General features: G+C 59.0%; 1 protein-coding gene across 1 annotated transcript in view; it reads right to left on the bottom strand.

The window, feature by feature from the left end:
- Positions 1 to 22,518, bottom strand: part of SPECC1L (sperm antigen with calponin homology and coiled-coil domains 1 like) — a 67,051-nt gene that overhangs the window by 40,419 nt on the left and 4,114 nt on the right. The window contains exons 2-7 of the mRNA XM_004716371.4: positions 15,835 to 16,024; positions 11,284 to 11,440; positions 7,042 to 8,669; positions 4,982 to 5,189; positions 1,377 to 1,502; positions 1,222 to 1,276 (exon numbers count right to left, since the gene is read on the bottom strand). Of these exons, the coding sequence (XP_004716428.1) occupies positions 1,222 to 1,276; positions 1,377 to 1,502; positions 4,982 to 5,189; positions 7,042 to 8,669; positions 11,284 to 11,440; positions 15,835 to 15,987 (2,327 nt within the window). The 5' untranslated portion in view covers positions 15,988 to 16,024. The remainder of the gene's footprint in view (positions 1 to 1,221; positions 1,277 to 1,376; positions 1,503 to 4,981; positions 5,190 to 7,041; positions 8,670 to 11,283; positions 11,441 to 15,834; positions 16,025 to 22,518) is intronic.

Raw genomic sequence — 22,518 nt, forward strand, 5'->3', positions numbered from 1 at the left:
GGGGGGAGTTCACTGTGAGTCAGATCTGACTGGCCACCACTGAGCTTGGCCGGTGGCCCAAACCGAGGGCGCTAAGTGCCCCGTGAACGTCCCGACAATGATGCCAAGCCACCTGCCCCTCCCCCGCGAGTTCAAAGCCAGTCTTCCTCCAGGGGCACGCGTGTGCTGCCGGCTGGGGGGGGTCACAATGGAAAACTGTAAACAGCCTGACTTCAAAACCACCAGGAAAAAACTCAAAAGCAGAGGAAGAGGAAGAGGAAGCCAGAAACACAGACAAGCTGCATCACCCGACACCAGGTCCTGACACGGGCGAGGTGGGTGCCTGTGGCCTTGGCCCTCCCACTTCTGCAGGATGCAGGGGGCTTCCCCCCCTAAGAAGCCACACTGCCCGCTGGGCCCTCCCAGTCCCAGGCACCTCCCACAGCTCCGCCGGTCTCCAGCAGAGGGAGCAGCCAGACCAGGGAAGAAGCTTCTCCCATCACCACCGCGTGGCCACAGCTCCGCCTCACAGTGACCCCATGCTCAGAGCGGACCTGCCCCTAGCACGTCTGAGACTGTCCTTCTTCACAGAGCAGACGGCCTCGCCTTTCTCCCTCCAAGCAGCTGGTGGTTTTAAACCACTGGTGTTGCTGTTGGCGGCCCAAGGTCTAAGCCACAGTGTTATAAACCAAACCCAACCCCCTGCCATGGAGGAGATTCTGATGCACAGAGAGCCCTACAGGAGACCAGACCGGCCCCTAGGGCCTCTGAGGTCTTCATGGAAGCAGACACCTGCAGACTTCTGTGGTGCTCGGCCTAACCACTGCGCCACCAAGTCTTTTCTTTAAATGAAGACAATACACCATAGCGACCCAAGACAGGGGCGAGCTGTCCCCGGAGCCCCTGGTGCGGAGCAGACGGCCTCACCGCTCTCCCAGGGAGCTGCTGGTGAGCTGGAACCACTGCCCTGTGGCTAGCAGCCCAGGGCCTGACCTGCGGTACCACAGGGGCTCCCCACACGGGGAGGTGGGGCAGCCACAGAAGGACAAGACTGCGTGTTCTAGTCCAGAGTTGATACACATGGCTCATGTACACGCACCTCCCACCATGCCTGGGCCTACCTCTAACCCACTGACAGTCTGCCTTGAGGACCCTCAGGCTGGGGGTCAGGCATAGGGGGTCCCTATGGACAGTTTCCCATGGGGACCCTCAGGCTCAGGGTCAGGCACAGGGGTCCCCTACCTGTGGGGACCCTTGGGCTGAGGGTCGGGCACAGGAGTCCCCTGCCTGTAATCTCCTGTGGGGACCCTCGGGCTGAGGGTCGGGCACAGGAGTCCCCTGCCTGTAATCTCCTGTGGGGACCCTCGGGCTGAGGGTCGGGCACAGGGATCCCCTGCCTGTAGTCTCCTGTGGGGACCCTAGGACGGGGTCGGGCACGGGGTCCCCTACCCGCAGTCTCCTGTGGAGCGTCTTGATCTCTCTCTCCATGTCATGTTTTTGGTCCTGGAGTTTTTTAACTGTATCTGCAAAGACCACAAAAGTTCACATGTTTACGGCTGGACCTTTTTGAAATGGACCCTTCCGAGGGAGGGGGCACATAAACAGGACCTTTAAATAAACAAAAAACAAATAAGTAAGAAAGGCCCCAAAGTAAAGTGAGAGAAAGAGAAAAGAGTGACGTTGAAGCCGAGCCATCACTCAGTGCCGGCACTTCCTGGCTCGTCTCTTGTTCTGAAACGAAAGCTGAGTGCCGGGCCAGGGCTGTGAAGGGGCATGGGCAGCAGGGCAGCACTGCCCGCAGGCTGCTGCTAGTCCACTGACCCGGACAAGGAGCACTGGGTTTAGAAACGTGGCTGTTTGCGGGAGCTCTCCAGGAGACCATTCTACGAGCGAGAGACTGTGCTTGTAAAGCAAAATACCAGCAAAGCCAAGGCCATGCCAGTGACTCGGCTCTGCTCCCAGCTTCCCTGTGTCACGGCCCAGCACTGGCCGGCCTGGCAGGAACAGGTGACGACACCTCACCTTTCTCCCAAGGGGCAGCTGGAGGCAGACCTCCCCTCTCGCCAGGGTTCCTCACGTGGAGAAGGTCAGGCAGGGTCAGAGGGACCAGGTTTTCATCAGCCCCACACAGGCAGTTCCTCAACAATCACGTGTCCACACAAGAAGTGGGGGAGACAACAGAGGCCACAGTAGCATCATCCCGTCTGCACTTGGCACCTATCCTTCCTCAAAAGCCCAACACAAACACACTCACTGCCACTGAGTCCATGCAGACTCACAGCGACCCCACTGGACACGTGGCAGAACTGCCCCTGTGGGTTTCTGGCACTGTGATTCTTACGATGCTGGTGGTTTTGAACTGCCTACCTTGTGCTGAGCACCAAATGTGTAGCCAACATGGCACCAGGGCTCCTTCCAAACATGGAACTCGCCCACCGTCTTCTCAAAGGAGGAGACTAAGCTCTCCGTGATGCCATGGGCCACAGCTGTCAGGGGTAAACACAGCCCTGCGCCACGTGGCAGGCCCGGTGGCAGTCCATCATTCAGACACATCATGGTTTCTTCTAAAAGCCTCTTTTCTCAAACAGGAGCCCGGGTGGCTCAGAGGGCTGTGAGCCGGGCTGCTCACCGCAAGGTCAGCAGTTCAAACCTACCAGCTGCGTCTTGGGAGGAAGATGAGGCTATCTGACCTTGGGCAGACTGGCGGCCTTAGAGGCCCACAGGGGCCACGCTGCTCTGCCCAGTGGCCGCAGTGAGCGCGTTGGAGCCTACTCACCGGCAGTGGGCTTGGTTTCGGTTCATGAGCGCCAACACCACAAGGTGTCGCTCTTCCCACACTGAAAACAAAGAGCCCCGGGCACCAGGCAGAGAGAGATTCTGACTCCCGGTGGGTGACTCATGGGTCTCAGAGAAAAACTGGGGTCCACGGTATCTTCAGTGACTGATTTCTAGGGTAATAGCAGGCCCTTCCTTCAGGCTGTTGCCAATAACAAGAGGAGAATGCCGTCAATCTCTGGCATTTGGGGGGTGTGATGTTAGATAAACCTCAGAAATATACTAGACATCCCTTTCCAGCTGAATGTTGGGTGGTTGGACTTTTTGAAGCTCTAGATGAGCACACGCCTAACGTAGACCCCCAGCTCCTCCCAAGAGACAAAGCCCACAGTACACTGATGACCCCAGCCCTCTGGGGGGCGCCCACCCGGCTCGGAATCGCCACATGACGTGTGGGTGGACGGGGTCCTCTACACAGACGGAAACAGTTCAACTCCCACCTCTGTTCCCACAGCACCAGGGGTCACGCCCCATCAAGAACCAGCGAGGGATCGGTGCTCAAAGGTGGGACGCGGCCCTCGACAGCCAACAAGTGCCTCCACCACAACCACGGTGAGGATGGCACTGGGCCGGCGTGCCTGGCATCACCCTGCTTCAGAGCAGACCAGCCAGTGAGGCGGCTTCCCCTGCAGGGCCGGCCTCTCCAGCCAGAGCTGGCACATCTTCGCCCCTTTAGCCACGGAGGCCGTCATCGTTTTAAAGGGGTTAAGGGGTGGGGGCGATGGTGGGGAAACAGAACACAATGACATTCCGCAGGGGCCGTGAAAGCCTGCCTGCCCCCAGCTGCTGGAGCAGACCCCTCGAGACTTCCCTGGGTGCCTTCTGTGTGGACAGGCCAGCAGGTGAGGCTCTGCTCTCCGCTCTCTGGGCCCTTCTGAGACGCATGTGGCCGGTCACAGGCGGTTACAAAACAGGAAATTCTCTTAAAAGTGGGCTGTTCTTTTCCTTCTTTTTTAAAATAAATAATGCGGAATGGAACTTCAAATTCTGAAAGGCTCGTCCAGACACACTGGGCCCATTGAAGCCGGAGGAATTCCTGGGACTGCTGCCCAGAGAGACGCTTCAAGCTCTGGACCAAACGATCCCCTGAAGTCACCTCTAAGTAAAATAGTTTAGCCTATAAAGCCGAGGGGGGGGGAGGGGACACACACACCCGTGAGTCATGCACCGTCTTTAAAGCACTTTAAGACCAGAGACAGCAACTGCTCTCGAGCCTGGATGAGAAGCAGAGGGAGGGCCGTTATGACAGAGATGCCCCCACCCCAGGGCAGAAACTTGCTGCCAATGGCACAACGGGAAGGCCGTGACCCCGAGCATGGCATGAGGGAGTGTCCAGAAGCCCGTCGCGATTAGGAGGGGGCGGACACGGAGCTTCTCCGCCAACTTGTGGGAGCCTGCTTGTACGTGCAGAAAAGGAAAATGGGCCATGCATACTTTGCTCAAAAACAACAGTGGTAAAAAGGGAAAAAGAGCAAGTGCCTTTGTTGGAGTAAAAACAACCAAACCTCCCAAGGCAGCCACCAGGAGCTGGAACCAGGGGCCCTCCCAGCAAAGGGACCTGCTCATGAGGCACAGCACACACAGCCCGTGTGACCAGACAGCTGCACTCCCACCTGCCTGAGCAAGGTGTTTCACATGGGGCCAGTGAGCCTACACCCCAGGGAGCTTCCGAGAGTTTGTGGAAGACCCCCATCATCGCTTTACTTCACCTTTCCCCCAACACCCTCAGGTAAAAGCTCAGGTGCTGCTATGGGTTAAGGGCTGAACTGCTCACCACCAGGCCGGCAACCTTCAAGAGGAGTGTGTCGGCTCCCCAGAGACCAGCAGACTGGGAGAGCCGGGGCAGTTCTACTCCGTCCCACAGGGTGGCTGCGATCAGAACCAAGTCAGCGACAGTGGGTTTGGGGTTGGTCCACCAGGGCCAGGCGCCGGCACGCTGCACCTCGGGAGCCATATGCGGCTCTTCAGCACACACGTGGCTCTGACCTAGAACTGAAAACCAGACTACCATCGCTCCACCTGTAATGCTTTTTACATTTTCCTCATTGACAAAAGTACATCTCTGGCGCTCGGATCATTTCTAGGCTGTTGCGAAGGCAGGCCTGGCTCTTGGCCTGGCCCGACCGGGGCTCAGGCAGGACGGGGTGTGCGAGGGAGCCTCACTCACTCTCCAGGTCAGAGATGGCCAGGTTGTCATGGAGCTTCACGGCCCGGTGCTGCTCCACCTCGTCCTCCAGCTCGAAGATGGTCTCCTTCATGTCGCTGCGCTCGGTCTCCTTCTCGTCCAGCTCGGACCGCAGCTTCTCCAGCGTGACGTTCAGATCCTCCATCTGCTTCTTGGCCTCCCCCTGGAAGGCCCGGAACTCGTCCTCCACCTGCACGGGGAATGCGGGTTTAGGAAGGCCTTAAGACGGGCTAACAACCACCCGAGGATGCCAGTCCGAAAATCCGAGACCGCTCTCCAGTCCCACCAGGCTCCACGGGGCACGAGACCACAGTCCGGGGAAAATGGAACGAGACAGTGACCGCGATTTCCCACAGGCTCTCTGATGGCCTCGTATGCTTACGCATCACCTGCTGCCGCCACCACTGCGCTCCCTCCTGCCCCTCCTCGCTGTCTGAAAGCCCCGACCGACGGGGGCTGGACCCGGGACTTCCTGAGGCCCTGGGCAAGCTTCCCCTGCTCCTGGGTTTGGACTAAAAGCACGCTCTTGGTTAACAGTTAACACGCTGTCCTATAAACACCAGGTCTGAGTTTTGACAGTCTCAACACATGATTGGGGCTGAACACCAAAACAATTCTCCAACACCGCCTTTGTGAAAGCGTGACTTCCAGGTGTCCCCGGGGAGCTCCCCACCCCCACTCCAGCTCACAGCGACCCTGTAGGGCAGAGTTTCCGAGGCTGGAGATCTCTAAGGGTGCCGACGGCCTCATGCGTCTCTCTTAGAGCGGCTGGTGGGTTTAAGGCACTGACCTTTTGGTCAGCAGCCCGGTGCTTAACCCGAGGCACCGTCTGCCCACTGCCTTCAAGCTGATTCCACCTCAAACCGACCACATAGGACAGGACAGAACCACTCGGTCTTTATAGCCAGAGCCCTGGGGTATAGTGGTCACATACTGGGCTGCTAACTTCAAGGTCAGCAGTTCAAAACCACCACGAGCACAAAGACAGGACTCTCTACTCCCACCAAGAGAGAGGTACAGTAGTCTCAGAAACCCTCAAGGGCAGCTCTACCTCCCTATCCCGTCCGACTGGGTCGCCGTGGGCAGGGATCAACCTGAGGGAGTGGAGTTTGGTGTGGGAGTTTTCACCCCAAGGAGAAAGACAAGGCTTTCCACGCCTGTAAAAGCCACAGTCTGGGAAACCCACAGGGGCAGTTCCCCTCTGTCCTGCAGGGTCACTGAGAGTCGGGGTTGACTCAGTGGCGGTGAGTGTGGTTTGGTCATCTTCACAGAAGCAGACAGCCTCATCTCTCTCCCGAGCAGGGGGGTGGGCCTGAACAACAGACTGGAGGGGACAGCCCAACACGTAGCCCAGCCAGCCAGCGGGGCTCCCATACGCAGACGCCCCTCACAGACACAGCAGATCTCCTACGCTGCACCTCGAAAAGCTACCGCCACAAAGAAATGTAAGGTCTAATTCATTCCGATTAGAGTCAAAGCTGGCCAAATATGCCTAACTTTAAAAACCGCCACCCCGGAGTAACAGAAAATAAAAGGGGGAGGCCAGGGGTGGGCCACATCCCGATGTGCCCGGGCCCAGGGGCATGTGGAGCAGTGCCTGGCAGCCTGCCCCTCTTCCCACACACCCAGTGCCCTGGGCCATGGCTCTCCCAAGCAGGATGCTGGCTTTTCTAAACTTAACGACAGGACTGGGCTGGAAAACCTCCCTCCTCGGCTGGCTTCGGCTGTGAGCCACAATGCAGTGCTGATGAGGGCGGGCGACTACTCAGAACCCGGGGCAGCTTCTGGGGCAGGTGGGAACGCTGACCTCGGCCTTTGGGGTTTAGGGGCAGCCAAGCTGGCAGGAGGCCACCTAAGACAGGGCAGTGCTGGCAGCCGTCGCCGGTGAAGGAGAGAGGCGCATGGTCCACAGCACAGGGCCGGGCTGACTCCACCAACAAGACACCCACCCCCGGGTGGGCATCCTGGCCACGTAGCAGGCCCGGCTCTCGGGAAGGAGGAGCCGGGGGGAAGACACTGTCCCCGGGAGGCGGGCACCCTACCTTGGCGACGGTGTCCTGCAGCCGATTGGCCTCGTTGCGCGTGTGCGCCAGCTCTTCCTGCAGGCTGCCAGCCAGGGCCTCGGCCTTCTCCTTGTCCAGCCGGACACTCTCCAGCAGGTCCTGGATGTCGGATTTGTCCCCGGCGTGGTGGATGGAGTAGAGCTCGGCCACGCGCTGCTTCTCGTTCTCCAGCTGGGCCTTGAGGCGGTTCATCTCGATCTGGTCGCTGGCCACCGCGCTCTTGTGCTCCTCCAGCGCGGCGGCCAGGGCGGCGCGGCCCTTCTGCTCCGACTCCACCAGCCGCTCCAGGTGGTGGCTGCGCTCCTTGAGTGCCCCGATCATCTCCTGCGCCTCCTTGTTGTCCTGCTCCGCCATCTTCAGGGTGTTGCTCAGGTGCTGCTGCACGCCCAGCAGCTGCTCGCGCTCGAAGCGGGCGTTCTCGGCCAGGTCCACGTAGCGCTGCTCCAGCTCCAGGTAGCGGCCACTCTTGACGTCGTCGTCCAGCACGCAGGCGATGTGGTGCTCGTCGAGCAGGGAGCGCAGGTACTCGACCTGCCGGCTGAAGTGCTCCAGCTTGTCGCTCTGCTGGCACAGCGACTCCACCAGGATGAGCTTCTCCTCGCCCAGCCGCTCGTTCTCGCTGTTGAGCTCCTGCGTGACCTGCTGCAGGTCGGCCAGCTCCTGCAGCGTGGCCTGCAGCTCCTCGCTCGTGCTGTGCTGGTTCTCCTCCATCTGGTGGATGCGCTCCGTCAGGCAGGCCACCGACACCTCGCTGGCGTTCCCGCTGCTCCCCTGGCGCGAGCGCTCCGTGCTCGGCACGCCCTCCGACTCAGAGGAGGAGGGCGCGTCCAGGGCGTCGTCGCTGGACGTGAGCGGCTGGTAGACCTCGCTGCACTCGCTGTCCAGGTTGTCCATGGAGTTGCTGTGCTGGTGGTCCATGAGCGTGTTCTCGTCCTGGCTCAGCAGGTCCTCCACGGAGCCCGGGACGGAGCCCTCCACGGAGGACGTCAGGGTGCCGGCCCCGTCGCTGTGGTGGCCGGGGGCCGTCTCAGGGCTCAGGGACTGATAGCCGAACAGCTTCTCGGCAGGGTCCAGCCGCTGCTCCAGGGAGAAGCCCAGGGCGTTGAGCCTGTCCTTCAACATCCGGTTCTCGCTCTTCAGCTGGCTGAGCTCGTCCCGGATGGCGGAGTTCTGTTCCTGCAGCTGCAGCAGCGTGGTCTCCACGTCCGTCGGCTGATGGGCAGGGGCCGCCTCCTTCTCCTGGGGCGGCTCCTCGCCCTCGGGCGGCTCCTCGCCGAGGCCCAGCTGAGCACGCATGACTCGCAGCTCCTTCCGCAGGTGCAGGATCTCCACGTCTTTGGTCTTGGCCAGCGTCAGGAGGTCCTTCACTTTGGCCTCCAGGGCGGCTTTGTCGCTGATCTGGTTGTCCGACTTGGACTTGCTCATGCGAACGTCGCCCTCGGCAGCAGTGCGGCTGCGCGGGCGCTTGGCCACGGCTGCGTCGTGTGCGCCCTGGCCCACGGAGGGGAGTTTCTTGTTCTGGCTGAGCCGAGTGCGCTCCCGAAACCTTTCTCTGCTGGAGCTGGATTCCTTGTTGCCCGTGGAGGCGCTCCGCTTCGCCGAAGACCCTGCATGTTTAAAGCAGAGCTTCAGGTCAGCAAGGGGACAGCAGGCATCTACGGTACAGAGCCCGGGTCTAGCGAGGGGAGGGCAGGGGGCCGGGTTAGCCGGACATTCACTCTGCTCTAGCCTCCGGCTCCTTTAAAAACCCAGTCTCCTCCCAGGGAGGAAGTGAGATGCACACAGGGGCACAGTCACGGATACTTTGCAGACACAATCAAACACCTTGAGGGATCGGATTTCTGAGTGCAAGAAAATTAGGACCAGAGTCTCACGGGATCTCAGAGCATGGGCACAATGTAGCTCACATAAGTTACCTTCTAGATCCTACTTTGGTGAGGTCTTAAAAGGCCTGCAAGTGGCTGAATAAGGTACAGCCATTGGCCTCTCTCTACCCTCTTTTCCAAGCAAAAGAGAGCAAAGAGCCAGAGAAGAAAGCAGGGCTACAAGAGGGCAAACGGCCTACATGAACAGCCTCGTCTCCCCTGAGACCAGGAGCAGCAGACCGTGCCTGGCGAACCCCACCGCCTGCTCTAGCCAGGGCGACCACAGACACAATATGGACAAACAGAACCCCACATTGTTTACAGTTAGGAAACCACGGGGGAAGGAGGGGACAAAGCGGAGCTGATACCAAGGAGTCCAAGAAGAAAGAAAATGCTTTGAGTCTGAATGTGGTAGCAACTGTACAATATCGCCTGATGTGACTGAACTGTGGAATGTTACGATACTAGTCAGAGCTTCCAATAAAATGGTTGAAAAACAATAAAAATGTTAAAAAGGAAAGGAAACCAGACCTACTGGCCTGGTTGAGACTAGCACCCTCCCCGAGGTCACCCGTGGCGCAGTGACGGGCTGGCTGACAATCCAGAAGATCACTCATGAGCACTGGGCTCCTTGAACGGTCCATCTGCGGAGGCCAAGTGGTCAGTCAGCAAGTGTGACCAATCACCGAGGGGACAGTAAGCAGGCAGGGGACTCAGACTGGGGGGCCCGAAGAAGCAGAAGGGCAGCCATGGGGTTGTTCACGCCGTGTGAGAGGGTGCACAGTGTGGCGGAAGAGCTGGTGCAAACACTGTTGCATGGGAGCCTCCACTGCTGTGGAAACCTGAACCCAAAACACAGTGAGCCGCCATGTGAAAAACCACCCGGAGACATGGAGATGTGAAACCGGTGGCCGAGGTTCCACAGGTGAGGCGAGACTCGGGCCAGGTCTGCAGCCAGCTGCACCGTGCTGAGTGACAAGGCTGCAGACTCAAACGGAAGCTGCAAAAGGCAGACTATCACGTCACTGCCAGACGCTAACCCTGGTGAAAGCATTCCACATGCACGTGGCTCTAACAGGCTGCAGCGCAGTAGCCTTTGGGACTCCCGCCAAACCACCTTTGTTTCCTGATGGCTCTGGGTACGGTGGGGAAGACACTGGAAGGGCTATATGACCCCGAGACTAGAAGCGGGGTTCGCTGTTGGCTGCCGTCCTGCTGGGTAGAACATCAGCCATCTGAGAAGTGGGAAGCGGGTGGATCCCACTCCTAGCAAGAGAGAAGAGCCAGGAGTGGAGCGGGTCCTTTGGACCCTGAGATCACTGCACACTGCCGTCCTTTGGCGGCAGAGCAGCAGCAGCAGAACCAGGAGTCAGAGTGGCGGAGCTGTGAGATCGTCGCTGGGCTGCTGACTCCAAGGCCCATGCCCACGGCACTCCTCGGGAAGAGAGGAGGCTGGACGCTCCCACAGAGACCGGCAGCCTCGGCAGCCCTACACGGCATCACCGAGTCGGCGTCCACTCCACGGTGGTAGGTTTGGCGGCTCAAGCTTTTCCTAGACGTGTGAGAGCTGAATACAAAGTACATCGGCGCCACCAAATCCACAGACTAAAGAGCTGCCGGCTGGGAACAGACAAACGGAGGGCTCGGAAGGCCGGCAGCTGGCACTGACAGCTGCTGAGGGCAGTGAGAGCGAGAGCCGGAATCAAAGTGCCTGCTGCAGGTGGCTCTCCAGCGCCCGTGAAGGAGTCTCGTGCAGGGGCTGGAAGAGGGAGAGGACCAGAGCCCGAGTCCGTTAGAGCACAGAGGATGCACAGGGCATGGCCATCGAGGGCCCTGGAGGCACCCAGCCAGAGACCCCGTTTCATCAAAGACAAAACCACAAGGTCAACCAGGAGGAGTCGAGCCCCCAGGTTCCAAGAGGACAGTCCCAAGTCACACCGACAGTCACACCGATGGACAGTGGCTATCAGATACTGGATGGGACATGGGGTCAGGTGCCATGAAGCCCGGCCCGAGCCCTGGGCAACAGAAGGAAACGCTGCCCGGTCCTGCCGTCACCACTGGGTCCATTTAATCCACTGAGGGTGGGTCTTCCTCTTTTCAGCCCCCGCTACCACACACCAGTCCTTCTCCGGGGACTGGCCTCTGCCTCTCCCGATTACGTTGTGCTGGCAAGGTGGAAAACAGCAGCCTTCTGGCCCAGAAGATAAGGAAACCCTTACGGCTGAAACTCTGGCGTCTGGAATCTGCTCCAGGACAAGCAGAGGGGAGCCAGGGGCCAGGGGCTGCCCAGCTAGGAGTGGAGAGGCGCGGGCACCGCCGGCGAGGGGAGCGTGGCGCCCCACCAAGGCCGTACCTGTACCTGTGGCGAGCTTGGCTCTGCTCTCGGTGCTCATGGTGGAGGCGGACACAGGTACGGCGGCCGGCGGGCAGGCGGTCTTCTTCCCTTTCACACCATTCGTTGCGGTGGCCCCTCCGGCCATCCCAGCTAGGAGGTCATCACTGCTCTTGGTCTGAAAGCAACAGAACGGACAGACTGAGTGACCACAGGCAGCCAGTGTCCCGGGTGTCCCAGTCGACGGCTCGTGGCCCCGTCCCATCCCTCCCCCGAGGTCCAGGGCTCCACAGAGGGCACACACCAGAAGCAGCACACACCACAACACCCACTTCTGAAGATAGCAGAGCCCGATGTAGCGCGGGGACCTGGGGATCCGGACCCTGAGCTGGGTCCTCCAGGTGACACCCAGGCCACTCGGAAGAGGGTGGTCACGTCCCTATTTCAAGGTCACCGCCAGGCAGATGGCCTCATCCCTGCGCTGCAGCAATGCGGGGAGAGGGTCGACAACCTAGGAAGGTGATGGGAAACCTGCTCATCCCATCTCTCTCTCACTCCCACCGTCAGCACCCACTGACCACCGCCCGCCAATTCACGGGCCTGGGCGCCACGGGGTTCAGAAGGGCAGCGTTACCAGAAGTCAATCAATCAATCGCCAGGCCTCTGTCCCGAGGGACCAGTGAGCAGGCCTGAAACTCCACATTTCAGTCAGCAGCCAGAGTGCCACCCCGGAGACCGGGTTCTAGGCCGGGGTGGGGCACCCACCAAGACAGCTGGACACTGTGGGGCTGGAGGGAGTTCCTTGGACGTCTCACCATCGTGTAGGGTGGTTGAGGGAGCTGCAGGTGCTTTACACAAGTAAACGAGCGTCAAGACCGTGCAGACACTAAACAAAATTCACCACCACTGGTTCCATGCCAACTCAGAGATAGCCTGCAGGGCAGTAAAGAACTGCCTCTGGGGTTCCTGAGACTGTCGCTCTTGGCGGGGGCAGGACACCTGTGTATAAAATTCCTCTGCAGTAACAAGCACTCCTCTGCCACATCAACAGGACAAAGGAAAAGTACCGCTCGCCCCTCCCCATGGATACAGTCAAGGCCGAGTGGGGATAACCCTGAAGAAGGGTGGCCAAGAAGGGAGAGTCCTCCCTGGACGCAGGGCAGGTGGGGAGGCCCACCACCAACCCCACGCCCAGTGCAGGGACACTCAGAGCCACAGTGTGCCCCTCTCACCACCCCGCTGCTGCTGTTAGGTGCCATCAGGTCGGTTTCGACACATAGAGACCCAGGGCACAACAGAGCCAGACACTGCCCGGTCTGCCCCAGCCTCACGACTGTTCCGGTGCCTGAGCCCATGGCTGCAGCCGCTGTGTCAATCCGCCTCCTGGATTCACTGCAGCACTGTATTTACAAGTCCTAGGCAAGGCCGCGAGACAGGACACGGACAGGGGGGTTGCAGATGGGGCCCGCTGGCAGCAAAGTACCACGGGAGTCTGCCAGCACAGCGCCTCAACCTGCTCTTCCAGTCCTGCGAAGGGCAGGTCACCAGCCACCATGGGACCCAGGGGCAGCCCGGTGACTGAATGTGCAGTCAGACCAGGGCACATGGGCAGCCTTCCGAGAGTCCCCACCCACCATGCGTTTCACCCTGAGGGTGCTAGGTAGGCCAGGCGACGCCCCCACAGCTCCCCGAGGCCTCTCAGTGGGTCTACGGGAGTTCCAGTTGGGCAGAGAAACCAGCATTTCCTGCTGAACCCCTCAGAGCAGGTCCGCTGAACAGTGAAGCTTCAGGAAGGGTCGGGGCCACCAGAGCACAGGGCCCCTGCAGCCAGCAGCGAGCCAGGAAGGAGCAGCCCCAGGAGCCTCGGCGGGGAGCTCTGGCAAAGGCAGCTCGCCCAGGGCCATCCTGTCTCTCAGAGAGCCACGGGAGTAGCCTCCTGGGAGATCACGACTGCTTCCAGGCTCCGTCCAGGGCTTAGATCCTGCGCCTTTTTTTACGGTCACTTGGGCGAGGGTTTAGAGAACAAGCCAGCTTGGCGTTCAACAACCCCACACAGTTTGCCCCTCAACCCAACGGTGTGTGACCCACTTCTCCCCCACTTATCCTCTTTTCTTCCCTCCCTGCCCTCTCACCTTTAACCCTTTCCACCCCACAGGGAGGGCTGGCCCAAGGAAAGGGCACCCCGTGTGTGAGTGCACCCTGCGGGACTATTGTTTGGGGAAAGCGAAGCCTGGGCAGTGAGCCCAATTCCAGGCCTGAAGGGTGACCGTGGGCCATGGTCTCGGGGATCCACCGGGCTCTGCCTGCCCAGTAAGCCTGCTCTTCTCTATGGTTTTGAGCTTTGATTTACAGTTGTTGGGTTTTTCCTTCTCCATCCAGGAACGGAGGGGCCCTGGTAGCTTTGTTAGTTTGCTGTAGGCGCTGTGTAGCTTCGAGCCACAGTGACCTGATGCACGACAGAAGGAAACACCGCCCGGTCCTGCAGCATCCTCACCGGGGTTCCTGAGCGAGCCCACGGCTGCAGCTCCGGTGTCAGTGCACCTCGTCTAGGGCCATCTCTGCTGTACCGAACATGATGTCCTTCCCGAGGAACGGGTCTCTAGACAACACATCCAAAGCGCACGGTACCAAGTCTCGCCACCCTGCCTCTCAGGAGTACCCTGTCTGCACTTCCTCGTGGCGTAGACAGCTACACGCTGAGCTGCTACCCACAAGGTCAGTGGTTTGAACCCACCAGTCACTCCCTGGAGAGAAGGGGGATCTCAGACACCCCCAGGGGCAGTTCTGTTGTGTCCTGCAGGGTCTCTGCGAGGCAGCGCTGACTTGGTGGACAGCAGTGCGCGTCTTGAGTTCGATCCGGGGCCTCCTATTGCGACTCTGCCTACAGTAGTCAGCAGCAGAAGCCTGGCCACGGTCTCTGGGCCGCGGAGGCTGAGTCACACGGGGACCACTGGTCCTTTTAGACTGAGGGTTTCCGTGCGCATCCCATTTTCTCCTAGTGAGATGTTTGTAGAGCTAACCCAACAAAACGCCACTGTTTCATCAGAACCCTGTCACTTACCAAGCATTTACTCTGTGCAGACCTAACACAAATGGCTCTCCAGCAGATTTCATTTCATCCTACCCGCCAAACCCATGGTCTAATTCAGTGGCTGTCCTTCGCCCCCAGGAACTAAGCTGAAGGAGGTGATGACAGCTGATTATGCTCTGACTGAATCAACCAACACCCAATGAAGACAGCTGACGGTGCCCAGCTTCAAAAAGACTCTCGTCTGGGGTCTTAAAGGCTTGTCTTCAAACAAGCAGTCATCTAAGTGAGGCATCAACTAAGTCCACGTGGAAGCAGCACACCAGCCTGTGTGATCCAACGACTGTAAAAATAAAATCCACATCTGAAGGAGGGAACAGTATTAAAGCTCACATTGCAAACACCCGGCTTGCAGAAGGCTGTAGATGGCAGTGGAAACCCAAAATCCGCTTGCAGGGTTTACAGGGATTAGGCCTCAGGTGAGCCCCTCTGACCCCAGTCGAGGGATGTGAACAGACTTGCTACCAGACAGGGAGCACAGTAGAGTCTAGTACGACAGATGTCCTCAGGTCAAAATGTAGTATCCCATCACCTGATCTCCCTTTAGACCCACTTTAAAGTTGCTTCATTGCTCAGAAAAGTGAAGGCATGACATTAAGCCTCCAGGGAACCCCCTCTGACCACAGACCAGGGCTGTGGATAGCCTTGGTATCGTGCTGCCCTGGTGGTAGGGCGTCAGGGTCCCCCGATCAATCGTGGTGCTGTGGGTTGCCATCAAGTTGGTGCTAACTCCCGGGGGCACACGGCTTCTGAAAGAAGCCCATCCCTAGGCCTGTCTTTCCGGAGTCGTGGGGGGGTTCAAACCCTGACTCCTCAGTTGGTCGTCAGGTGCTTAACTGTTTGCATCACTCAGGATAGGGCCTGGATCAGCCGTGCGGGGAAAAGCAGTGTACGGTGTGGGAGGGCACAGTAGGGATTAAGGGTGCTGCAGTGTTGGCTATACCTGCCGCATTGGCGCACTCAAGTCTGCAGTGCTCGAGGGCAAAAGGGCACTGTGAGAACAAAGGTGTGGCCTCTCAGGGTGGACCGTGACTAAGGAAGACCGGAACAGCACGTGAAGGACGGGGGAAGAAGACTGCTGACACAGAGAACCAGGGGCTGCCAGAGGACAAGCCCTTCTGTCTTGGACGAAGCACAGCGACAGTGCTCCCGAGGCGAAGGATGGCGAGACTCTGTCTCACGCACTTCGGATGTGTTGTCGGAAGAGACCGGTCCCTGGCGAAGGACATCGTGCCTGGTGGAACAGAGGGGCGGCACAAAGGAGAAAGACCCTCGATACAATGGACGGGCAGCAGCTGCAGCAGGGGCTCAGACCTAACTAACCGCCACCGTGAGGCTGGTGCGGGGCCAGCTTAGTTCCTCGGCTGCGGACCACGGGGCGGAAGTGACCCAAAGGCACGTGATGTACAGGAGGGCGGGCACTCCTTTCACGGGGCCTCGCCGGCACCTGGCCCTCCTGCAGGCCCAGGGCCACGGCGCAGTACCTTCGACAGGGACGCCGTGGTGTTGGGTTTGACGACGCGGCCGCCGGCAGACGCCGAGCTGCTGCCCTCGGGCTTGGTTCTCTCTGCGGCTGGCGCTCGACTGGCCCCGGTCACTTTAGGCGCTGAGCCGACACTCCTGCCCGCTTTCTTCATTCTGGGCCGTCTTCTCGTGAGGCATTTACAAGCAAACCTGTGCAAAGAAATGGCATTCTGTTGAGAAGGTGATCGGGAAAATGGCATGGCTGGCAGTTCTAGCCCACTAGCCGCTCCGTGGGAGAAGATGAGGCTTTCTGCTCTTGTAAATCCTAACCCTGTGCCCCAAACCAAACCCAGACCTACAGCCGTGAAGTCGGTCCCGGCTCACAGTGACTGTGCAGGACGGAGTGACAGCCCCCTGGGTGTCTGAGGCTGTCAACCTTGAACGCCTCTCCCTGGAGCAGCTGGTGGGTGTGAACCCAGGGCTGATGGTGTTTCCTTCTGTTGTGCGGGTCAGAACCGACTGGATGGCGCTCCCTTCTAGGAAGATCCGAGGACCAGCAGCTCAGACCTCTCTCCCAAGACGATGGCATGGGTGAACCGGCCATGAGCACAAGCATCCGCTGCTAAAGGCATGATGCTCTGCTCCTGGCGTCCAAGACGGCATTTCACCTGGGAGCAGAGGTCAGGAGGAAGGTGCCAACACCCACGATCAGGGTGGTGTCTGATCTGAGGGTTCAGAGTTGCAGGCTCCCCGGCCTCCATGCAGGAAAACTGGGGACTTTAGCCCTCGCCAAGTCACATCAAGGACCAGGGCACACCCTGAGCTGGGGATGACCATGCAGTCTCTGAAGCCACTGCCTTGTCCTGTCTCCATGGGCCACCAACACCCTTCCTGGCAACACCAGAGTGGTCTCCGGCCCCTCTGCCAGCAGTCACCCCGGGTACCCTCAGTGATGGCCACCATTTCCCCCTTCAGTGTCTCCCTCTGCCCCCAGCGGGTATCTTTTATTGCCCTTTGATCTGAAACACATTACTACTTCAAATGACTTGAGAGTGAGTTGATGTTTTCATCATTGGTGGGAGCCCTGCTGAGACTGCCGGGTAGGCATCAGGCTGCTAACAGCAAGGTTGTTGGTGTCCTCTGCGGGGGAGGGAGGCGGCCTGCTCCCATGGAGACCAACAGTCCTGGGAGGCTTACACAGGGTGGCTGTGAGCCGGCACTGACCGATGGGGGTGGGGGGTGGGGGTGAAAGGCAGTGACTACAAGGGCACTGACAGGGCTGGAAGGAGACGAGGGCCCTGACGCCCACAAATGATGAAGTCGGGTAAATGTGAGCTGTCGCAGTGAAAGGGCAAACTGCAGGCTCAACGGTGACTGACGCCTATTCAACCATGAGCACCGGCGTCAGAGAGACTTCGCGGAGCAGCCTTTATGAAGGGGGTCGGAGGACTAAATTACACACCACAGTGCCTGGAGGCCACACGGCAGCACCAGCCCCGGGTTCTTTCCCACGCAAGAGCACACCGCAGGAAGCCCAGAAAGTATAGAGAAGGGGATTTACTGGAGCAGCCATCGGAGGGCCAAGCTGCTCTCGGACTGAGTGACCATGCGCTAACCACCTGTCCTGCCGGCCGGGCCTCCACATAAAGAGAGGCAGACCCTCACTTCACAGTGTGCACCTTCAGGTCCCCACTGCAACCCCGGGACAGAGCAGAGCTGCTCCCTTAGTTCCAGGGCAGACAGCCTCATCTTTGGGGGGGGGGAGGGCGGTTTGAACTGCCAACCCAACCCTTAACCACCGTGCCACCAGGGCCCCTTTTTGAAAACCAAACAACACATTAATTTAAAAAAACCGATCCTAAGTGCCTGAACCGTTCTATCAGGATGTAACAGATGCAGCCTTCCTCAGGACAAGTGATCACACAGATCTGAGACCCTGATGAAACTGTCCAGGGCTGGACAAGAGCCTCCAGGGCAGCATCATGTGGACGCAGAGCTGAGGAGCCTGCACATGCATGCGCGTGCGCGCACACACTGGCCGTCCAGCGCGGCAAGCAAGGTAGACACACCGCGGTGTGCACTGCGTCAGAGCATGGCATTCTTGTCGGTGAGGCAGAGTATGTTCATGCCACATTGTAAAATCCTCAAGTGGGCCCTGCTTGTCAACTCGTGCACATGTCAGCTGTCACTTTACCGCCGCCCAAGATCAAGGAAGCCGGGCACCAGGTGAGTCCGGAAACACGCTGGGCCACAGCAACCTTTCCAAGCAGACGCACAGCAGACAGCCGTCGTCTGACCCACGGCCTCCCTCAGGGTCTGCACACTTCCGAGGGGTCACGTGTGGCATGATCTACACCACATCGAGGGACGCAAATCGGGCCCCCCTAAAAGGCTGCATTTGGGGAACCAGAAGGCCAAAGGAGCAAGAGCAGGACTGGAGGGCGGGGGTGGGGGGTGGGGGGAGGTGTCGCAACAGAACCTGGTGGGACAGTCCCTGCTGCCCTGGGAGAGAGAGCATGCGGCCCCTCTTCATGGTTCAACTTTCCAGGCCTTTTTCTCACCTGAGCCCTTTCCCATTTTCAGAAAATGCCGTCACGACAAGCCCCCACCCCCAAGACCGCCCAGTGGCCCCTGAGGAATGCTGTGGAGGCGACCCCGGAATTCCGAGATGCAGCTAAGGCACCCTCCGAGCCGACCTCCCTGCCTTCACTTGCAGGCCCAGTAGACCCCCAGGGGCCCTGGTGGTGTGGGGGTGACATGGGGCCGCTCACTGCAAGGTCAGCAGTTGGAAACCACCAGCCGCTCTGAGGGGGAAACAGGGACTTCCTGTTCCTGTAAGAAGTTCCCGTCTCAGAATCCCCTGGGGCAGTTCTACCCTGTCCGGCAGAGCCACTGTGAGTCGGTGGAAGGGCAGATCCCCTGGGAAGCCACTGTCCCCGGTGGCCCACTCGAAGAGAGAAGCCCTGAGCCATGGCGCCCGCAGCCCTCACTGGTCCTGAGGGCACAGGGTCCTGAGAGGCGTCTGGTTTGGAACACACGCGTGTGTGTGCATGAACTGGAACTGATATTCCTCCTCAAGAGGAGAGCTGGCACCCTCTGCCCACTGTCTGTGCCCAGATTGCTCTAGACTCGGGCCCTGGAGGCCCACGCAGCACCTCACCTGCCCCTTCCTCACAGCCAGCTCGTGCTCTGAGCAACAGGAGGGCCCTACAGTCAGCACTGAGGCGCTGGGAGACGGGAAGGTGAGGAGTTAGGGGCTTTTCACTCTGCCCCCTGCCCCCCTTCAGGCAGCCCCCACTTCCCACCAGGCAACAGGCAGGCGCTGGGAGCTCCCACTCCAAAGAACAGCCAACTGAAGGGCTGTGCTGGCCCAGGGAGGTGCTCAGGGGACACTCGGGCAGGCCAGGGGCCGGAGGGAAAGGGGAAGCCCAGGGGGAGGATGGCGGTGGTTGAGTGGGAAACCAATTAGCTCTGAAAACTCTTACTCGAACTGCAGCCAAAGTTTAAAAAGAGAAAGAAGGGCACTTTTCAAAAGCCTGGGTTCGCGAAGGGAGTGGGCAAGAGCAGTGAGAGCCAGGAGCTAGTGGTGGCCAGTGAGCTGCCTACAGACCCGGGGGAAGGAGGCGTGCAGCAGACCAGCTCCTGTGGGTCCCAGTCCCGAGTTCAGGGAGAGGACACATGGGTGAGCTCTTTGCACAGAACCCACACCCCGGGCGAGTGGGCAGAGCTAAGCCGAGCTCACGAGCACCCAGGCCAAGGGCCTTCCCTTCGAGGCCCCTAGAAGGGGCTACAACTGTCAACCTCTTTCTTGGTTAGTAGTCAGAAGCGTTCAGGCTGTTCCTATCAGCAAGACGGAAAATTCTCAGAGTCCCAATCAGCTCATTTCTATGCCTCTGGGTTCCAGTTTCACACATGGGAATACAGACAATCCCTGAAATTTCTAGCTGAGAACTAGTCATGGTTCCAATTCCTAACTGCTCTCTCTTCAAATGATTTTTAAAAAGCAAACCACACCCCCTGCTGTCCGTTCCAACGGCTACAAGGGGTCCCCACAGACAAAGGAGAATGGCCCTGTGAGTTTCCGAGGCTGTCCACCTTTACGGGAGCTGAGGAGCCTCATCTTTCTCCAAAGGACCGGCTGGTGGGTTCAAACCGCCAGCCTTTTCGTTACAGTCAAATGTTACTACCAGGGTGAAAGATTCTATAGGCCACCAACAACCCTACTCCATTCCCCATTGTTTGGGCCACAGAATTGAGATGTTTAGAAACAAGCAGACGCTCTGGGAAATGTTCAAACAGAACCAGTAAAGTCTCTTATTTCTTATAGTTGTACAAAGAATGTTAAAAATGCATCCAAGCCAGAGAGTGGATTTGCAATCACAGCACTCCTACAGGGCAGGGTACAACTGCCCCACGGGGTTTCCCAGGCACCAGCGTTTTTCTGGGAGCAGACTGCCTCAGCTGTCTCCTGAGAATAGGCTGTGGGCTTGAAGCCCTGACTGTTCAGCTAGCCGACGACCCATCATCCAATCCACCACCCCAACAGTCCCGGTAGTTTCAAAGGTGAGCAGAAGGAAAGCCTGACCTTACATGCGGGCCTCCTCACGAACGCTTCTGGGGAGCTCCCCGCTCTCCTTCAAGCAGGCTGCTGGAAAGGCCGTTGGACTAGTGATAACACTTAACATTCCCGACGAGTGACACAGCTGGAGAGGGACCAGAAACAAAACCAAACTCACTGCCATCGAATTGACTGACTCACAGCGACCCTACAGGGCAGGGCGGAATGCCCCTGTGGGTTTCCGAGACTGTAACCCTTGACCGGAGCAGGGAGCCCCCATCTCTCTCCCGAGGAGCGTCTGGTAGTTTCAAACTGCTGACCTTGAGAGGATGACAGCCCAGCACGTAACGGCTGCGCCACCACGGCCTGAGAGAATGCCTGGCCCCAGCACACAAATGAACCCTCCAGATGTAAGCCAAACTGCTTTCCCCAGGGTCTCTACGTGGATCCCAGCCCCCAAACCCAGCGCCTTCCATCGACTCCAACTGGGACGGGCCTGCCAGGGCAGGAGAACTGCTCCCCGTGCATTCTGAACTGTCCTTTTCCCCAACTTCCTTCTTCCCCCAGGAGCAGCGGCAGATGAGTTAGAAATGCCGGCCGTTTGGCCAGCAGCCCCCACGGTGCCCCCCTCCGGCACCAGCTTCCCGCTCAGCTCTGGACAGCACAGCATTCATATAGCTCACTGTCGGCCACATTTCTCCTTCCAGAACTGCCATTCGATACCTGCCTGTGTTTGAGGGCAAACTCTGGTCTCAGCAGCAACACAAAAGCCCTCCCGCAGCTTCACTGAGCAGTCGACATGGTGGTGGTGGTGGGGGGTGGGGTGGGGGGGGAACGACCCCTTTGTCAAAAAACAAAAAAAGGGCTGATAATGTGAGACGGGGTTTTCTTGGTCAGAGGCACACAGGCAGTCTTCTGACACTGAAGCAGGTCCACACAGATCTGAATTCGAGTCTGGCTTATCCAAAAGTGAGGCAGGCAGAGTGGTACAAGATGGGCTGCTAACTGCAAGGTCAGTAGTTCGAAACCACCAGCCACTCCTTGGGAGAAAGACAGGGCGTTCAACTCTGTGAAGAGCTGCAGAAAACCCGCAGAGGCAGTTTGACCCTGTCCTGTCCTACAGGGCCCCATTAAGTTGGCGCTGACTCAATGGCAGTGAGTCTGGGTCGTAGTTTTCCGTATGTCCCGAGTAGAAGGCAGCGGTGCTCAGTGCGGCCAATTCCACCCCTCAAGGGATACAGACCCTGTCCAATGAAGTTTGGGCTGTGGCAGCAGGAGTTAGGGGTAAGATCTGGGGTCCCAGGATCCCCTAGGGCAGAGGCGGACAGACAGCCTTTGGGCTAGGGGCTGGTTTAGGGCTACATGGGGGCCTGGGCTTCCTGTACCATGCACCCCAAACAGGGTACATCCTCACAGACTGCTGAGAGCTGGCGAGAACCCAGCGCTGGCTGGCGGCCTCCAAGCCAGCATGCCACAGGGCCTTGTCACCAGCCTAGGCACCCGTCCACATTCCCGAAGGATCGAGAGTCCATACAAGGCCTCCCGTGGGTGTGTGTCGTGAGACACTTCCCTCCTTCTGTGGCACACCCCCCACTCCCACATGGCACACAGGCTAGTCTCTTCAATGGATGGTCAAGACCCCTGCTCTCCTAGTCCCTAGTCTCAGCCTCCCCCACCCACCCGCTGACCCCCAGCTGTAAGGTGACAGGGTGCTGCTGCTGGTTGAGCCGTACTGGATGGTGGTGACCCAGGTTCTTCACTCAGAAGCACTCCCTGTCCCTGCTGTCCCCACCATGCCTTGGTTTGGTGTCGGGGAGACGGGACAGCTGGCCCATGCAGCTGTTTCTGCTCACCCTATGTATGGGCTGAGGGCTCCAAACCCCATCATGCGTACTTGGGGTCCCACTCAAATGTTGTCTCAGTGACTCTCCCCTACGGTATGGGGGAGTCCTTGGAGTCCAAATCAATGTGGCAGCATAGGGCCCGGGGGCCCCCACCTCCATCTCCCTCACCTCTGGGGGACATCCTCTGCAGAGTGCCCTGGGGCTGTCACTCCTGTAAAGACTGGCAACCTGGAAACCTGCGGGGGCGGTTCCACCTGTCCTTCAAGGTCCTATGAGCTGGCATCGACTCCGTGGCAGGGGAG

Source organism: Echinops telfairi, unplaced genomic scaffold, assembly GCF_000313985.2.
Source record: "Echinops telfairi isolate 266 unplaced genomic scaffold, ASM31398v2 ScPeMD7_29;HRSCAF=101, whole genome shotgun sequence".
NCBI lineage: Eukaryota > Metazoa > Chordata > Mammalia > Afrosoricida > Tenrecidae > Echinops > Echinops telfairi.